This window comes from Penicillium taxi (assembly GCF_028828555.1).
Source record: "Penicillium taxi strain IBT 34144 chromosome Unknown utg000002l_segment0_segment0, whole genome shotgun sequence".
Lineage (NCBI taxonomy): Eukaryota > Fungi > Ascomycota > Eurotiomycetes > Eurotiales > Aspergillaceae > Penicillium > Penicillium taxi.
In genome coordinates, this window is record NW_026643204.1 from 884,302 (window position 1) to 901,126 (window position 16,825).

General features: G+C 46.8%; 5 protein-coding genes across 5 annotated transcripts; 3 read left to right on the forward strand and 2 right to left on the reverse strand.

Annotated features, from left to right (window-relative positions):
- Positions 1-2,070: 2,070 nt before the first annotated feature.
- On the forward strand, positions 2,071-3,351 carry mdm12 (ERMES complex subunit MDM12; the record flags this gene model as incomplete). Its single annotated transcript, XM_057204932.1, has 1 exon — positions 2,071-3,351. One exon carries the CDS (start codon positions 2,071-2,073, stop codon positions 3,349-3,351), a length of 1,281 nt encoding a protein of 426 aa, XP_057065539.1.
- A 1,512-nt stretch (positions 3,352-4,863) lies between these two features.
- N7495_002264 (uncharacterized protein) lies at positions 4,864-5,771 on the reverse strand (the record flags this gene model as incomplete). Its single annotated transcript, XM_057204933.1, has 3 exons — positions 4,864-5,208; positions 5,271-5,374; positions 5,441-5,771. The coding sequence occupies 3 exons, from the start codon at positions 5,769-5,771 to the stop codon at positions 4,864-4,866; spliced, it is 780 nt and encodes a 259-aa protein (XP_057065540.1).
- Positions 5,772-6,203: 432 nt separating this feature from the next.
- On the forward strand, positions 6,204-7,040 carry N7495_002265 (uncharacterized protein; the record flags this gene model as incomplete). The annotated part of the gene is made up of 1 exon (XM_057204934.1): positions 6,204-7,040. The coding sequence occupies one exon, from the start codon at positions 6,204-6,206 to the stop codon at positions 7,038-7,040; it is 837 nt and encodes a 278-aa protein (XP_057065541.1).
- Positions 7,041-7,999: 959 nt separating this feature from the next.
- N7495_002266 (TT1751-like protein) lies at positions 8,000-8,527 on the forward strand (the record flags this gene model as incomplete). Its single annotated transcript, XM_057204935.1, has 1 exon — positions 8,000-8,527. The coding sequence occupies one exon, from the start codon at positions 8,000-8,002 to the stop codon at positions 8,525-8,527; it is 528 nt and encodes a 175-aa protein (XP_057065542.1).
- Positions 8,528-10,694: 2,167 nt separating this feature from the next.
- On the reverse strand, positions 10,695-16,304 carry N7495_002267 (DNA-directed RNA polymerase II subunit RPB1; the record flags this gene model as incomplete). Its single annotated transcript, XM_057204936.1, has 5 exons — positions 10,695-10,737; positions 10,922-15,756; positions 15,823-15,893; positions 15,946-16,102; positions 16,176-16,304. 5 exons carry the CDS (start codon positions 16,302-16,304, stop codon positions 10,695-10,697), a joined length of 5,235 nt encoding a protein of 1,744 aa, XP_057065543.1.
- Positions 16,305-16,825: the final 521 nt, after the last annotated feature.

Genomic DNA, 16,825 nt, shown 5'->3' on the forward strand with positions numbered 1-16,825 from the left:
CAGACCTGACTCTATCCACATCCATCTTGCTTCGTATTCCTCAGTACCTGCGGGTACTTCTTTCATCACCTTCAGCCTCAGAACTACCTAGGCAATATGATAGTATTTTATAATGAGAGTCTACCTCGAGAATGTTCTCTCCACTTTGAAACTCTGGCCTATCTAGAAAAGGGGCGGGATTGACTCCTTCGCGTTCAGGTGGCTTGCAGTAACCATGGAAAGCCACAAATAGTCCCATATCCTTGCAGGGATCATGTCGTAACCGGGTGCATTCCGAACAGTTCCTACGGGCCTGTGAGAGATTTCTAACAAGAGGGGGAGACTGGCCTGAGCTGGCGCTTACAGGGGTGTAAGGCCCTCATATGTCGCCACAAACTTTGAATGAGGCATATTAATACCTGTTTGTGGCTTCTGACTGTAGTCTTTCCCTATAATGATCATCTGAAAACTTTGAGATGTAACATTCATTCGCTCAAAATACCTGGGCAAGAGACTCTTGCGATATCCTCTTGCCAACAGGTCTAATGGGGATAGAGAGGAATGGGAAAGGATCTGAGAACCGGATTCCAGGCACCCTTGAAAGAAAATAAAAGTCAAATGGTGCTTAATCAGACTCATGCCATGCCCACATGCATGGGCCACACGGGGGTTGACCACGTTGCTATGCATGTGGCATCCCATACAAATCAACTTACATGAGCGCAACAAATATTCTGAATACTGGTCTTCGATGTAAGGAAATTTATTGGGTCAGTAGCTTTGCCACTCTGCGGGAAGTAGTTCAAGGGAACCCGAATGGCCGTTATCATGAGCCACTGCGCAGCTAGGTCTTATATAAAGGATTAATAATGATGACGCGCGACAACACGTAGTGAAATTTGAGATTCCCTGGGGAAATGAAGTATTCTTCGCATACCACAAACCTTTCGGAGTCAGAGAGATCGTGCGAGAGCCGGATAGAGGGTCATTGGTGCATCTTTTATTGAGCCAGATATTGAAAGAGTCATTTGGCTTGTAAGAACACGAATGAGACGAGAACCATAAATGTAGATGTGGGGACTAACAGCTTCGATAGGTTTTAACACCCGATACCTCATACTTGCATTAGGCCCGCATGCCAGTTGATCATCTGATTTTGCGTGTATGCTTTACACGGGTTATAATGAGGCTTAGCTCAAAAGACTCGGTACTCAGTACTATGGTCTAGTAAGGTCGGCCATATTAAGTAATTGGTCAAGTCGTGGCGGTGTTTAGAAAGTACCAATAGGGTCGGAGCCGAAATCGCGTTGACAAAGTCACGATTGGACAAGTAGAAGGACACTCCAGTCTTCCAATCCAGTCATATCAAGGATTAAAGCTTCATTTTTTTTTCTCGGAGTTTGCGTAATTTTGTTTCTAGTCCCCTCATGGAACAGACACAAAGAAGCTCGCTGCCCGCGGTCTGGAGCAAAGGGAAGGCCAGGGGGAACCACTGTGCCCTTTGGGCACTCTTTGGGCCAGAAATTAGCTTCGGGGGCACACGGGCATTTGGCTTTTACCGGGGTGCCACTAGCTAGGGGCCTTCCAGCCTATCAACTGAGGCGTTGGCGATCATAGATAGACGAGGAATTGGTTCAATCTTTTGATCTCAACTTCTGCGAGAACTTGTAGATTTGAAGATATTGAACACTTCGGGAGCAGAGCTTCAAGCTCCATTGGCAGCTATTCATACACAAGAACGCCAAACTATGCCTGAATAGTCCTTATGTGTAGGGCTCAGGCTTCGAGGCGGGCCGGGCTAGATGCGATGCGCAGACGTTCTTTGTGAAGTGGCTCGCAGTGGTGGCCTAATACTAATAGAAGACCATTATTTCCTCCATACTCACAGGTGATCGTCTCCAAGTCACCAATCTCATCTTTAGTTCGAAGTATCAGCAGAGGACAAATTCGTGGATTCCCATGTCGTCCAGGGTCACGTGGTCCCGCGTTAACGGCCTGCGGGCTTCTCCAGGAAACTCTCGTTCTTTTCCTTTTTTTTCCCATTCACAGATGATCTAGAGTTCGTGAAGAAGTTACAATTCCGCATATGTGATGTCCATCGAAGTCGACTGGGCAACGGCCACATCGGGCCCGGACGGCGAAGCTCTGGCGGAGCGCATCCGCGCGTTTGTCCATGATAGGTTTCAGCAGGTACCACTGCCGCGCTTCATCCGATCAGTCCAGTGCCATGCATTTGAATTTGGCACCGTAGCACCCGATCTCGAGATCAAGGATCTCTGCGAACCTTTCGCCGATTTCTACGAGGAAGACGATGACGATACCTCTGCTACCTCCGAAGCCCTCACGGCGGAATGGTCAGACTCGACCTACGAAGATGACATACCGCTGAACCGCCCTCCTCACAGCTTCAGTCACCATCCCTTTCCCGGCGAGATTTTCCAACCCTCCGCGCTTCGGTCACCTCTTCCCCTGACTGACCATTTAAACCCGCATTTCCTCCCCCGCGCCGGCACACCTGGTATCCCTGGCGGTACATCCACGCTGGGGTACCATCTAATGTCATTAGGTGGCCTGTCAGGTAGCCAGACGCCTCTTGCAGCCGTAGCAAGTGGCACACATCTTTCAAGTGGCTGGTCAGATTCCGGCTTAGCTCACGGTAGACCGCAACTGCACCCGCAACGTCCATCAATGCTTCGCCAGGAAGCAGATCTAGATAGCACCGACAACTCCGCCTCAAGACCATCAACAGCAAACACCGCACCGTCGCACCCATCGATCTGCCAAACAGGTAGCAGTGGATCGAACCACAACAGCACCTCTCCAGTTGATGTGCCACATCTATCAATAGAGCCAGCAGCCGATCCCTCCGTTCCAATCCCACCTCGGATGCGTGAACGGCGACCCGAAGATTTTCAGGTACTCTGCCATGCGAAATACGCTGGTGATGTGCGGCTATCTCTAACAGCCGAGATACTGCTTGACTACCCAATGCCCAGTTTCGCCGGGTTGCCGCTGAAACTGAACGTGACCGGTATAACCTTCGACGGAGTGGCCGTCGTTGCTTATATACGCAAGCGCGTGCATTTCTGCTTTTTGTCACCGGAAGATGCGGACGCCTTGCTTGGCTCTGAAGAGCAGGGTCAGGGGAGCCAGAATACTAGCGAAGATGGACCGTCTCGACCTGGCGGAGATCAAAAACGACAGGGTGGATTGTTACAGGAGATTAGGGTAGATAGCGAAATTGGCCGCAAGGAAGATGGGAAGCAGCTTTTGAAAAATGTCGGTAAGGTAGAGCGCTTTGTACTCTCACAGGTGCGTCGTATCTTTGAGGAGGAACTTGTTTACCCCAGTTTCTGGACTTTTCTTATTTAAACATTTGACGTCCCAAGATCTTCTCAAGATACTACATTTACGAATTCATGATTTCAAATGACCCTTGGATGGTTCCAAGGTTGCAGAATTGAATATTTCATGGCTCCTAGTACCCTAGTACCTAGTGATACGGGGAGCGCTCATAGGCAGTGCAGCCAAAATGCACAGGTCGATTCAGCTAGGATTTAGGTGTCGGAACTGCACTAACAGTAGAGGAATGGGGCTCCGTAACAGAATGCCCCGGAAATGAAGGTAGATGTAAGCATGATGGTCTAACTATGGGACGGAGTCCCATCTATAATGAACAACGAAAACTGGTTCGCAATGCAGTCGAGATTCTCACACGAAGTGAAATTAGCATGTTTGCTAAAAGAGGAGTTACCATTTTATCCATGCTTCTTCGACTGGAGCGTACACAGAATTCTCAACTAATTTCGGGTACTATGCCCAACGCAAGAAGAATCACGAATGAGATACATGAGCTGCAGCGAATATTCCAGGCTTTCTGTAATCAAGAAACCTCCCATGAACCTGCTGACGGTCAGCAACCATAGACACCAATGTCTCAATAGCTGTGGCCAGATTCAAGCCATCATGTCATGCACCGATCGCAAGCTGAGAATGCATTGCCACTTCAAGAAACAGACCTTATTCGGAAGAGTGTTGGTGTTGAAGAAATACTTGGGAGCTTTCTGGATCCTCAATCTCAGTTGGAAATGCATGATTCGCTAGATGACCTATTTCAATTGACGCATTGCAGTTGATCGGCAATGAGGATATCTATCATTGATATTGCTTGGTAATTCCAAACGTTGAAAGTTTTAGATTGGTAGTTCCAAGGTTTCTTCAGTTGGAAATTGTAGAACGAATACAGCTCCGGAGGAAATCATTGAGTGATTCTACATTGCTAGTCGTACCTAAGTAGATGTGATTCCAGAGAGGAAGAGGAGGCATGTTGAGATGAACTGTATGAGCATTATTAGATCAACCTTTACTTGAGATCTAATCAATCAATCAGTCAAATCAGTCAAATTTCATCAGAACTTGGAACCTGGACTGTAATTAGAATACTTAGAAATACTGGAAAAATCTGCATTATTTATGCCCTATTTATGCAATCACGACATAATGGCATGTTTGCATTGTTTGAGGCCCAATAGGCCTTCATTGGCTTCCAGGAGCCCTCGTGACGGGCTGCTTACTGTTGCAAGAGCTCCACGTCAGACCAATGTACATACGTACAAATAACGTACATATGTTCCGATGGGAAATGAAAATGGTGCAGGAAGAAGTCACTGAAGAAGGCAATTTAGGCATAGACGGTATATAACATAATATTGTAAACAGAAAACGCGCTCGATACTTCTACGCCAACAAGCCCCTGTGGGAACAGACACTGCCCAATAAATACATCTCTGGAGCTCTTGTAGCGCAATGGAAATCTTGCTCGACCTAGACAGACACATTCCGTCAAAAGGTCTCATTCTCGAGGAACAAAAAAGCCTTAAGCTCCTAACTCGTCCCCGCCAAGTTTCCACCAACTAAAACAGTACATCCATTGAGAGTTGATGACTTAGTCACATTCTCAAGACGGACCGCGGATCCGTTTGCCAAGACAATATGACCACTAAACGTGCCTTTGAGAGGACGCTCTTCTTTCGGCACACGATCTCCCAGTGCTTGCAGATCCGTCCTTGGCATATTGTATAGCTTGATCTTTTCAGGTTCTAAAACAGCTCGAATTTTTGACTGCTTGTTAAAGCGCACAATATACCCCGCTGGGCCGAATATCTTAACTTCTACCACACGATGTTCCTCTGGCTTAGACGGCCCACGCTTGGCCCCGCGGGCCGCAGACTATAAGCATGCGAATGTCAGTTTCTGAATCTTCAAGCTCTGTTTAGGATGAGATGTCTTACCGGTTGCTGCGCTTGTTGGGCTTCCGGCCTAGCTTGCTGATAAGAAAGGCGACGCGAACCGTTGCCTGTCCTCTGTGAGATTTCTGGTTGACTTGGACCTGGACCTGAAAGTCGTCAATAATTTCTCTTTCACCTTCTGCTAAATTAGATCCCGTCTCAAATCAACTTACTCGCATAATAGGTGTTCGAGTAATGGTTGTCCCCGTAATGGTTCTTGTTGTCCCCGTAATGGTTCTTGTTGTCCCCGTAATGGTTCTTGTTGTCGCCGTAATGGTTCTTGTTGTCCCCGTAATGGTTGTTGATATCCCCGTAATGGTTCTTGTTGTCCCCGTATTGGTTGTTCCCGTAATGATTGTTCCCGTACTGGTTGTTCCCGTACTGGTTGTTCATGTTCTCGTAACTGTTCCCAAGATGAACAGAGCCGCCGCTGCTTTGTATGTTGGTATCCTTGTAGAAAGCTCCTTTCCGGTCATCTGCTTCCATAGCGACACTGTTTCCCATAGCGACCTTTTGGATCTCGAAGAAGGTACTTCTGCAGACAGTGGATGGAAGCAGATGTGCTTAGAGTCAAGAGTCAAGAGTCAACAATATCATCAAGGATACCTACGTAGCAAGCTTCAACTTCTCACTCATGCCCAGCTGAGCGATTGCTCAGCCCTCGAGTACTATAAATAGCACCCTCTACCTTTGACTCCATAGGTTTGTTATCGTAGAGTAGGGATAGCGCGCGTAAAAGAAAAATATATGATTGGCTCATCGCTGCCCAGCTGACCCAGAACGAACTAGGAATTACCGATCAGCCTTGTGAGAAGAAATTCAACTTATATACTGTTCTCTTATGAAAAGAAATAGCCACTATAAGTAGTAGACCTTCCTGTGCAATCCATACTCGTGTTCTTTTCCTATATTTTGACTTCTGCCTGATACCCTGATATGGCCGATCCGTTCGGGGCTGCTGCTGGTGCTGTCGGTATTGCCGCTGCCCTTGCTTCATGCCTACAATGCTTTGAGTATGTCCAGTTTGGTCGTCATTACGGTCGGGATTTACGCACCGATTCCCTTCGTCTCGACTACGCAAAAATTCGTCTCACACGCTGGGGCGACGCCGTTAACATTTCTGATGATGCGATATTGGCCAAATTCAATGAAGACTCTAAACAACTTGTGAAGAACACTCTAGACCAGATTCAGGTCCTGTTCACAGACACTCAGAAGATCTCTAAGCAGAACGGAGACAGGAATACTGAAAGAGGCATCATTAACAGTGTTGACGCGGGGTCTTCGGCTATTATAGTAGAGAAGAATGGTACTAGGACGCTGGAACACCAGAAGAAAGCTAATATATGGCGGAAAACAAGCTGGGCTCTCTATCGTCGCCAGGAACTCAATGACCTTATCGAAGGTATCGACTCCCTCATCGAAAACCTTGAAGCTCTTGTCTCTCCGAGTCAACTCAAGCGGATGGTGAAGGAGGAGCTTGCGCAAGTCCGCGATGAACAGGAGTTTTTATTGATTCAAAATGTCTCCCGAGACGTGGATCCCCTACTTCATGCCGTTGCAACAGAAAAGCTGCAAAGCCTACAGGGCCACCAATATGGGAATATCAAGATTGGAGACAAAAGCAAAGTCGAAAATGGTAATTACGTTGGAAGCGATTGGAATGGAGATTTGTTGAGAGGAGCTTCTCATCGATATGATGGAATCGTTATTGGGAGAGAATCGAAGGTTCGTAATGGGGATAGGTTTGGAAAGGACTTCATGGACGATTAAGAGATATTTTTTTCTCAATTGAAATTGACTTAGTCCAAGTCCAGCTATATTATAATTTACAATATTAAGGTAATAAAGTAAAATGAGATATTCAATTGCATTGATAAGAGCACTTTGAGAGCGAATACTTAATTAAAAATAAACGAGCCTACATAAAAATGAATGAGATCTAAATCCAAGTTGCAACCAACATCTCCCGATTCTTCTTGTAAGAGTACTAGTGCACTTATAACAAAAGAGAGCTGGTGTCAATGAATATTATTCGTCAACTTGAGAGAAGTTCTATGTGCGACGTCCGTTCTAATAGATCCCCTTCCTCCTTCCCTCCTCCTTTCCCTCTGTTTGTATGCTTCACTCGCTGTTTGTAGGGTTGACTCGGTCTTTTTTCTTGATTTGAGCTTAATTAAACCATGAAAAAAGCTCCCCGCAAATCTGAAAGGTTTAGGGGATTTTGCGATACCCAAAGCTTGATGGTGTAGAACTTGAGTATGCCTCTAATCATTAAATCATATCATTATGTGATCACTAATCCGCACGGAAAATAATTTCTAGGTATGTGGATGTGGCCAGTGATGAGTGATTGATTTTCTAGTTAAGTCTAGGCTCTTCTTTTCTCAATTTATAACCAATCAATTAATACAAGAAATCCTAACTACCTGATGAGTGATTATTTAACTAGCTAGTTAAAGACTCCAATTTGGAAACTAGATTAGTAATCAGGAATTCATCGATAATGCCAATGGTGCTATTCGGTTTTACTGTGACAATTTAGCATGATGGTATCCAAGCATAAGTATTTAATAAATATGAGGTGACCAAGTTATTGATTTGTTTACTGAACCCACCTACATCTTGCAAGTATCTAAGTAGGTTCCTATCTTGAAACTACGGTATTTTGGCATCGCTGATACTTTTGCTCAATTGGAAGTTGAGCATCCTTTCACGCTCCCTAGGTTACAATGGCACTTGAAGAATATTCTACCGACTTTACTAGGAGCCTGATTCATCGGAAAATCGAGATTCCAGTTCCATGGTCAGCATTTGTACAATGCCTCGAAAGTCGGCTCGGAAGATACAATGACGATGCATTGAAAGCTGCAAAAACATTAAAACAGCTCGAAGCTGCTGTCAATGCCATGCGTGGGGACGAGCCATTCAGTATCTATGCAATCCATGACCATGGTGAGCTTTCTAGCCTAGCTGGAAGAAGTCAAAACGCCAGGCAATACACCATGGGAAATTCTCGTGTTGCAACAAAGATGACGGTGCATGATATTCGAGCAGCCCAGCATGCACCGGTCGTAAGTCTCATTCACGAGGCCAAGCCAGGCTTTACTACTATCGAATTTGACCTAGCGGAATCTGTGTTTGGTGGATTGACCGATGGGAACGAGGAGTGTCTTCAGGTTGCTAGATTGATTGATGAGATGAGGATCCTGGTTTTCAAGAAGGTCTATGAAGATGTCTTAGCTGCTTCCTGGAACTAAGAGGGAGCTAGCATGATATTTAGCTTGGGCAAAGCCTAGGTACTATGAGTTAACCCTGCAATCGACCAGTCTTCTTTAATTGATTTTGAAGCTTTTCAAAATTTCCCAATTTTCATAGACTAAGCTGGAATAGTGTTGGTCAATTCAAAAGTATATTACAGTAGGAAGGGAATCCATCAAGTACCGAGGTTTTAGCTATACAGCTCCGGATCCGACAGCAAGAAAACAGCCACCTAAATGCCAAGATGCGGTCAGTACATTATATTAACTTCGTCTCGCGGGGTTTCTCCGTGCGGATTGGTTGGTAGGTATCTAAGAATTCAGATGATAGCTGTCAGAATATGTGACGCGTCTTACTGTTCTGCAAATGCATTCAATGCTAAACGATATTGAAGAAGATTAAGAGGTGTGTTCCTTCTAACTCCAACTGAATCGAAGACTGCTCCATTGCCCCACTTGGGGCTGGCCAATCCAATGAGAGGAGTCGTTGACCATCTGTCCAATAATGATAGACGGAACGACTCCACTTGTATCAACAATAACAATGATTGATGATCACTCATCAACTGAGGATTAGATGATACGGATGGTTACGTAGCTAAAGCCCACAGTAATTGGACATCGATGATGGATCTATCAATCTGATAGATTTTATCATGTACATATGTCTCAAGATTTAATCTTGAAGTTCCAGAAGCCCTGAATCCATACTTAGGTGACTATACGTACCTGATTTCTTCTGGCTTTCCTATCTCAGATGCCGCCGCTTTAATGAGGCTCATATCCAGTCACGTAGTATATTAGTCGGTCAATAACTACCCAAAGGAGCATCAACTGTGTTTATGTGAAGGGATCGTGCCTGCGTCCACGTCCATCCCACTGAGCCAAAAGACTATAATGATTTCGCTCTCGAGAAATCATACGCAGGTTCTACTTATATAGTGCCACTCTTGATCCTACACTAAACATCATTTGTTAGGTATTCTTTTAACCTATGACAGTTTATTCGTCAATGGCTTTTTGATGGCCCTAAAAAGCGTCTAATTGATATACCGGTTTCAATTAAAAGCTCAACTTTAGAACAAAATTATCTGCATTTGTCGCCTACGCCTGCTAATAGGGGTAATTGGAATGTTATGAAGCCAGCTAATGCTAGCCAATTAGACCAGATGCTGGTTATACTCACTTTTTATGATATTGACAAGAATAGTGTACTGGAAGAAGCTTTTCTCCTTATAGCCAGTTCATTCACTGTTTCAATTTAGATCCTGATAAGGGCTAGAAGGATAGATGTTTAGATTCTTCTCACTCTCCCAAAGATGAGACTATTAAGATATGGATATAATGTTGAATACGGCACGTGATGGTTGATTTGAATAAAGAGAACATTGTATAAAGCTGGCAAGTTTTCTTCCGCTTCACTTATTAAGATTAAACTCATCAGCAGAAAGTTGCTTCCAGCAAAAAATTGTAGTACTTACTCAGCTCGATCAGTGAGTGAATGACCCAGCGAGTGAATCAGACCGCTCATTGAGTACTAAGCTCAATTATAGCCCGGAATCTATCGTTGAATGGAGGAAAACTGTCTAGCCAAAGACGCGAACTTTCATAGTATTTCTCGATTCTCACGTGCAGTTCCAATTCTTCCTTCCGGACTTTAGGGAAGATCATTCTGATACATCACGCTCAAGGTATGCCTTCAGTTTGGCCTTCTTGTCCCGGGTCGCCTTGCCCTGTCTTCTAATAGAGTCATAGCATGCCGAGGTTGGTAGGCGATTCATTCACACTTCTTGAGCTCCCGAAACGCGTTTCGTTAATCTCCTGGGTGAGCCGATTGGGGTTTTGTAACAATGACTCGTCAGAGTGCGAATGAATAATCTTCTCCAATTCATTCCAAAGTTGCTAGGTCAGAAGAAGAGGTAGGTGGAAGAGAATAAGGAATATCCATAGGAAGCTGACTTACCTAGGTAGGTACATAGAGTTAACAAAAAGGTCAGAGGGACAGTGACAATGAAAGTGAAAGTGAAAGTTAGAGTGAAGGTGAGATTAGCCCTAGTCAGTTCTTCCAAGGCTGAGAACCTTGGAAGAAATTGGATAGGGTTATTGCTACTTTTTTAGATACTACGTCGTCACATCTGAATTCTCCATGGATACATTTGAAGCTACTTTAATCTGGACTGATCTCAAATTTTGATACCTCACGAGACTTCCTGAACGTTTACTTAAGCATTAGAATAGTCAATTGGAATGACTGGGCGAATCTTGCTTCGCAAAAGGGAACTTGTTCCCAGAAAAGTACTGAGTCGCAAGCTGCAAGCTTTACTGACGCGGAGAACTTTTCAAAAATTGTCAATTTGACATTCAAAATTGTTAGCTGGGAGGACAAAAACTTACGTGGGACTGTAAGCAGGCGAAGTAGGACTGTAGCCCGGAGAGGTTGGCGAAGTAGGAGAGCCAAGGAAGTTGGGAGACGTAGGGGAGTACGTCTGAGGGCTCGTGGGTGACCAACCAGGAGAGGTTGGGGTGTACTTGGGGGATGTGGGAGATGTCGGGGACAGGTGACGACCGCCACCAAGAGCAGGGCTCGTGGGGCTGTAGCTAGGAGATGTCGGACTAAAAGCAGGCGAAGCCGGGCTGAAGCTTGGCGACGTCGGGCTGTAATTCGGAGAGGTTGGTGAGAACCCAGGCGAAGTAGGCGAATAAGAAGGCGACGTCGGGGAAGCTTGGCCGTAAGCAGGGGATGTAGCATACGCAGGAGAGGTCGGTGAGTAGCCGGGCGAAGTAGGCATAAACGAGGGACTTGTAGGCGAGAAACCAGGGGAAGTACTACCCATGAAAGGAGAGGTGGGAGAATAGCTGGACTGCGAGTAGCTAGGCGAAGACGGGCTGGTGCTGAAGGGACTGGCTGGGTTGTACGGAGACGGGCTACGAGTACCAGGGCTAAACGCACCGCCGTAGTCCTGGGCCCGATAGTTGGTAAGACCACCAGGAGATTCAGCGCCAGTCAAGTGAATAGGCGAAAACTTGGCATCTGGATCGCCATCCGCCATGTAAGGGGAACTGGCCATTGGCGAGCCGGTGTCATACTGAGTAGAAGCACCATCAGAAATGATCGCATCCTTAGCACCGACGGCAAGCCCGAAACGAGCATTATTAGACACAACAGTGTTGAGCAAGTCCTGATCCAAGAGAACGTCAAACTCTCCTGTTCCAGCAGGGGCCATCTGTCCCAAAATCAGGTTCTCCGACACACCACGACAGTCATCAAGCTCTCCGAAAGCAGCCGCGTCCAGCAAAATTTCGACAGTCTCCTCGAACGAACAACGCATGAGAGCACCATTGTCGGCACGGTTGATACCGTGACGAGTAACAGGGGTCAGATAGCCACGCACGGTCATAACATCTACCAAAAGAGCCAAGTGACGATGATTGACGTAGGATCCGTCGAAAGCCAGCACCTGTGTCAGCTCCCGCAGCACAGCCGTACGAGCAGCTTCGATACCGAAGACTTGGAAAATTTCGATAAACTGGTTGGAGTATGTGCGGGTAGCATCCACACCAGGGAGCGTAAGCACTGGCGCCAGGGAAGAGCCGCTGGTCTCAAGAACCCACTCCTTGCAAAGAGGATCCGACTTGCTAGTGAAGAGGGCGCCATCTTCAAGAACACGAACCTTGCTCTTCTCATTAATGAAAGCACGCTCCACACCGGGAACACCACGAAGAGTCAGAGTGTCCAAAAGATGCTGCTCGAGTTTCTTCAGAGTAACGTCGTACTCGACATCTTCGTCTTCTTCCTCGTCTTTGGCGTCCTGGATTTGACGAATACGGATGACCTGTTCATCGGCGTTGTTATCGCTGAAGATGACAGCGATATCGCGAGGGTAGGCTTCCTTAATCTTCGCGGCAACTTCCTGCACCGTAAGGCTCTTGTCAAGAAGCTTGGGTCGACTAAGGATGATACGAAGCAGCCACTTGGACTGATGAGAGGGCTCCCCACCAACATCCTCAGGAATAATGTAGTAAGACTCAACCATGTCACGATCATTTTCAATGACAGTAGATTGAATCTCTGGATCGTAATAGATCTCAGTAGCCTCCGTGACGGATCGCAAGCTGGTATGCTCAACGACACTGCGCAGCTGCTTGGCACCCTCTTTATTGTATGTATTGTCCAGTTCCTGGTAAACAGTCATGGAAGGCGTCTTGATGTTCGTGGCAACGTTCAGAATTTCCTTAAGACGAGGCACACCAAGGGTAACGTTCTTTGAAGAAACACCAGCAAAGTGGAAAGTGTTCAGAGTCATTTGAGTAGCAGGCTCACCAATGGATTGGGCTGCAAGAACACCAACCATTTCACCAGGATGGGCCGCAGCGCGAGCGAAACGACTTTCAATGGCACCGATAACATGCTGGAAAGCAAGTTTGTTGAGCGAATACTCGGTGACAAGGCGACGGAAGGCAAGACGACTACGCAACTGGGCCTTGAACAGCAATGTTGCATTCTCCTGTGCCTCTTGTGAGATCGGATCGCTACCGCGGACAATGACAAGTCGCTCAAGAAGAGCCTGGACCTGAGGAATTACCTCGGCAGGGTGCAAATCACTGATGGAGCCTTCACGAATGCGGAATGTAGTGCGGGCCATTTCCAGAATACGCTGCACATTGATGGGAAGCTGCATCATCTCTTCATCTTCCTTGGCAACAGTCCGGAGGAATTCACGATCCTTGAGAATTGCTTCCCATTCTTCATCGAAATATCTCTGAACCTCGATATCACCAGAAATCTCGTTAGCTTGCTCCAATACTTCGGGGCCGAGGCTTTGCTCAGCATCCATGACATCGACACGGAAGCGCTCCCGCATCTTAGCATCGGAACAACGGATGATGTCAACACGCTGGTTCTCGATGTGCTGGCCATCAAGTCCATCTTCTCCGTAAATGAATTGGATAACATCACCCAGCGAGTTACGAACAGTGCCATCGTACTTGACCATCACTTCCTCTAGAGCCTTGACCAGCTTACGCTGAATGTAACCAGTCTCTGCGGTTTTGACTGCAGTATCAATCAAACCTTCACGACCAGCCATAGCGTGGAAGAAGAATTCGGTGGGGGTCAAGCCACGCAGGTAGGAGTTTTCTACAAAACCACGAGACTCGGGAGAATAATCATCTTTGGTGAAATGAGGTAGGGTGCGGTACTTGAAGCCGAAAGGAATGCGCTTTCCTTCCACGGATTGCTGTCCCACAACGGCCGTCATTTGAGAGATATTGATGGATGAACCCTTTGAACCTGAACGAGCCATTTGAATTGCGTTGTTCAAATCCTTGAGACTCTTCTCTGTAACATCACCAGCCTCATCACGCGCGTTGTTGAGGGCACGAGACACCTTGCTTTCGAAGGTTTCACGAACATTCATACCGGGCAAGGCCTCGAGGGTGTTTGCTGTGGCGCTCGCAGTGATTTCCTCGACTTCATTCTTGCGTTCACGAACAGCATCCACAATCTTCTGAATGGTATCAGAATCCGGAATTGTATCACCAATACCGATGCTGAAACCATTGTGTAGAAGCCAGTAGTTAACAATAGTTTGGCAAGAGTTAAAGAAAAGGACTGCAGCTTCAGGTCCCCACTCGTTGAAAATTGTGTGAATGACACCTCCACCTGTAGCGCCAACGATCTTCTTGGAAAGCAAGCCGTACAAAAGCTGACCACCGTGAATCAACAGGCCAGTATCATTGACAGGACTGAATTTCTCAGAAAGAGGCGAGTTATCCTTGTCGACGCGCAGAAGATTGAGACCGGTGGGGAAAGCCATACTGATCATCTGTTTTCCAGTCCAGCGAGGACGAGGCTTCAGAATGGCGGGATCGGGAATCACACCATCCCAGTTGGGTACCCAGAGCATGATGTTCATGACCTGTTCCTTGGTAAGGAACACATCACGACGGCAAAGCTTATAGACACCGCACAGAGTATCCTGCACAATACCCATGATTGGGCCGTTACGTTGAGGAGAAACAATATTGGTCGGGACTAGAGCAAGCTCCAGAAGCTCCGCACGCGCTTCCTCGCTCTGGGGAACGTGCAAGTTCATTTCGTCACCATCGAAATCGGCGTTGTAAGGAGACGTGACCGAGAGGTTAAGTCTGAAAGTTGAGTAAGGCATAACCCGGACACGATGAGCCATCATGGACTCCTTGTGTAGAGAAGGTTGACGATTAAACAGAATAATATCACCGTTATCAAGATGGCGCTCGACCTTCCAGCCATAAAGCAACTGCTGAGCACCAGCGCGCTTCGCATGACGAAGATCAATTCGCTCGCCGTTATCACGAACAATGTATCGCGCACCGGGGTGTATGTTTGGACCTCTTGAAACTAATGCCTGGAGCTTTTCGATGTTGTACGGAGTCACAACTTCCGGGTAGGTCAATATCCGGGCGGTCGAGGTAGGTACACCAACTTCGTCCAGAGACAGGTTGGGGTCACCAGTGATGACGGTACGTGCAGAGAAGTCGACACGCTTTCCCATCAAGTTTTGTCGCAAACGACCCTCCTTTCCCTTAAGACGACTGCGCAGGGCTTTCACGGGTCGGTTACCTTTCTGCATCGCCTTGGGCTGGCCGGCAATGTCGTTATCCATGTAAGTGGCGATATGGTATTGCAACAAGGATTCGAACTCGCGGATGACGTGATCGGGGGCGCCTTCTTGTTCGCAGCGCTGAACGTTCTGGTTTGCGCGAACAATTTCTGCCAACTTGTAGGTCAAATCGTCCTCACCACGGGCATTGGCTGCAGCTCCCATCACAACACTGGGGCGAACTGTGGGGGGAGGGACGGGAAGAACCGTAAGAATCATCCATTCGGGACGGGCATAGTCGTTGCTAAGACCCATGATGCGTACGTCTTCATGGGAAATGTTCTTGAAGATATTCAAAGCCATTGTAGGTGTGATGACCTTCTTCTCAGGCTGGGCTGTACCATCCTCGCTCTTGGGGGCCTTCCACGTGCCTACTAGGCTAATTCCATCTTTGCGAACAGTGGGCTGTGCATTACCGCATCCACCGTGCAAAGCCTTTGAAGCTTTACCTTTCTCTTTCTCCATATTATCATCCTCGTCAGACGGATCGGCCTCGCAAACAGTCACATCCTTCGATTGTCGCCAAATGGAGTCAAATCGTTTTTTCGGGTCTCGGATACGCAAAGCATCCGCAAACTTGGCATCGCCCTGATTCAAAACAGTCAGTAAAACATGCCATTTTTAAGATTTGCCATCCCAGAAGGGATGACTAACCGTGTTGGCCTTGATCTTTCCACAATTGTGGCAGACGGTTTCCAAAAGCTTCTTGATTTTGACCAAAAATCCTAGGAGTAAAAAGTCAGTACTTGTAGTGCTACACAAGATGTGCCAACATACCGATGTGAAAGACGGGAGATGCGAGTTCGATGTGACCAAAGTGTCCTGGGCACTCCTTAGGTCCCTCTTCACAAGTCTCGCAGTTGTATTGTCGATCGACAGTTCCGAGTCGTGGGTCGTTTACACCCTTGGTTCGGGGGCGTTGTCGCTGCTCGTCCTGGATTGAACAATTGTTAGATTCCATGAACTCATCACTGGAGTAAAGTAGAATTCTCTACTACTGGACCTACCATAGTTTCAGGATATTCCACGTGAACCACACTCATCCGTTTGATCTCATCAGGCGAGAAAACACCAAACTGGATTTCCTTGATGGTGCGCAAAGGCGCCTGAGAGTAGGGGAAGAAAACGTTCGACATGATTGCGGTTATGGTCGCAAAGAGTTGACTGAGAGACTCAGATTCAACTGATTAAGGCGAAAATGAAACGAGAGTGATTTCGAAAACAGAAGTTGGTCGGACTTCTCAGGGTCGCCTGGCCAAAGGCCGAAGCCCCGAATGTCACGGAGCGCGAAAGTAAAGACAGAAAGGACGCGCAAGGAATGATCGCGTATCAAGTAACTTCAGGAGAAGTATCGCGATGGTTGACGCGAATAAACTGGGAGATTGATGATGGCGAAGGGAGGTGTGAAGTTGAAAAGGAGGGATGGTCGATGAGGCAACCTTCGAGGAGATTTCGGTCCATGTGCTGAAGGCGGTAAATAGTGGCAGAACTAGTATGGAACATCTCAAACAAGTTGTTACACGACTTCCAACTGCTCTTCAACATCAAGTCTTTTAATTGTGAGAAAAAACAGTAATTTTAGTAGATTGGATCTAAATGGTATATTCTAATCCTGACAATGCAGCTTTATCTTTACCCACTCTATAATTTAGGGTTC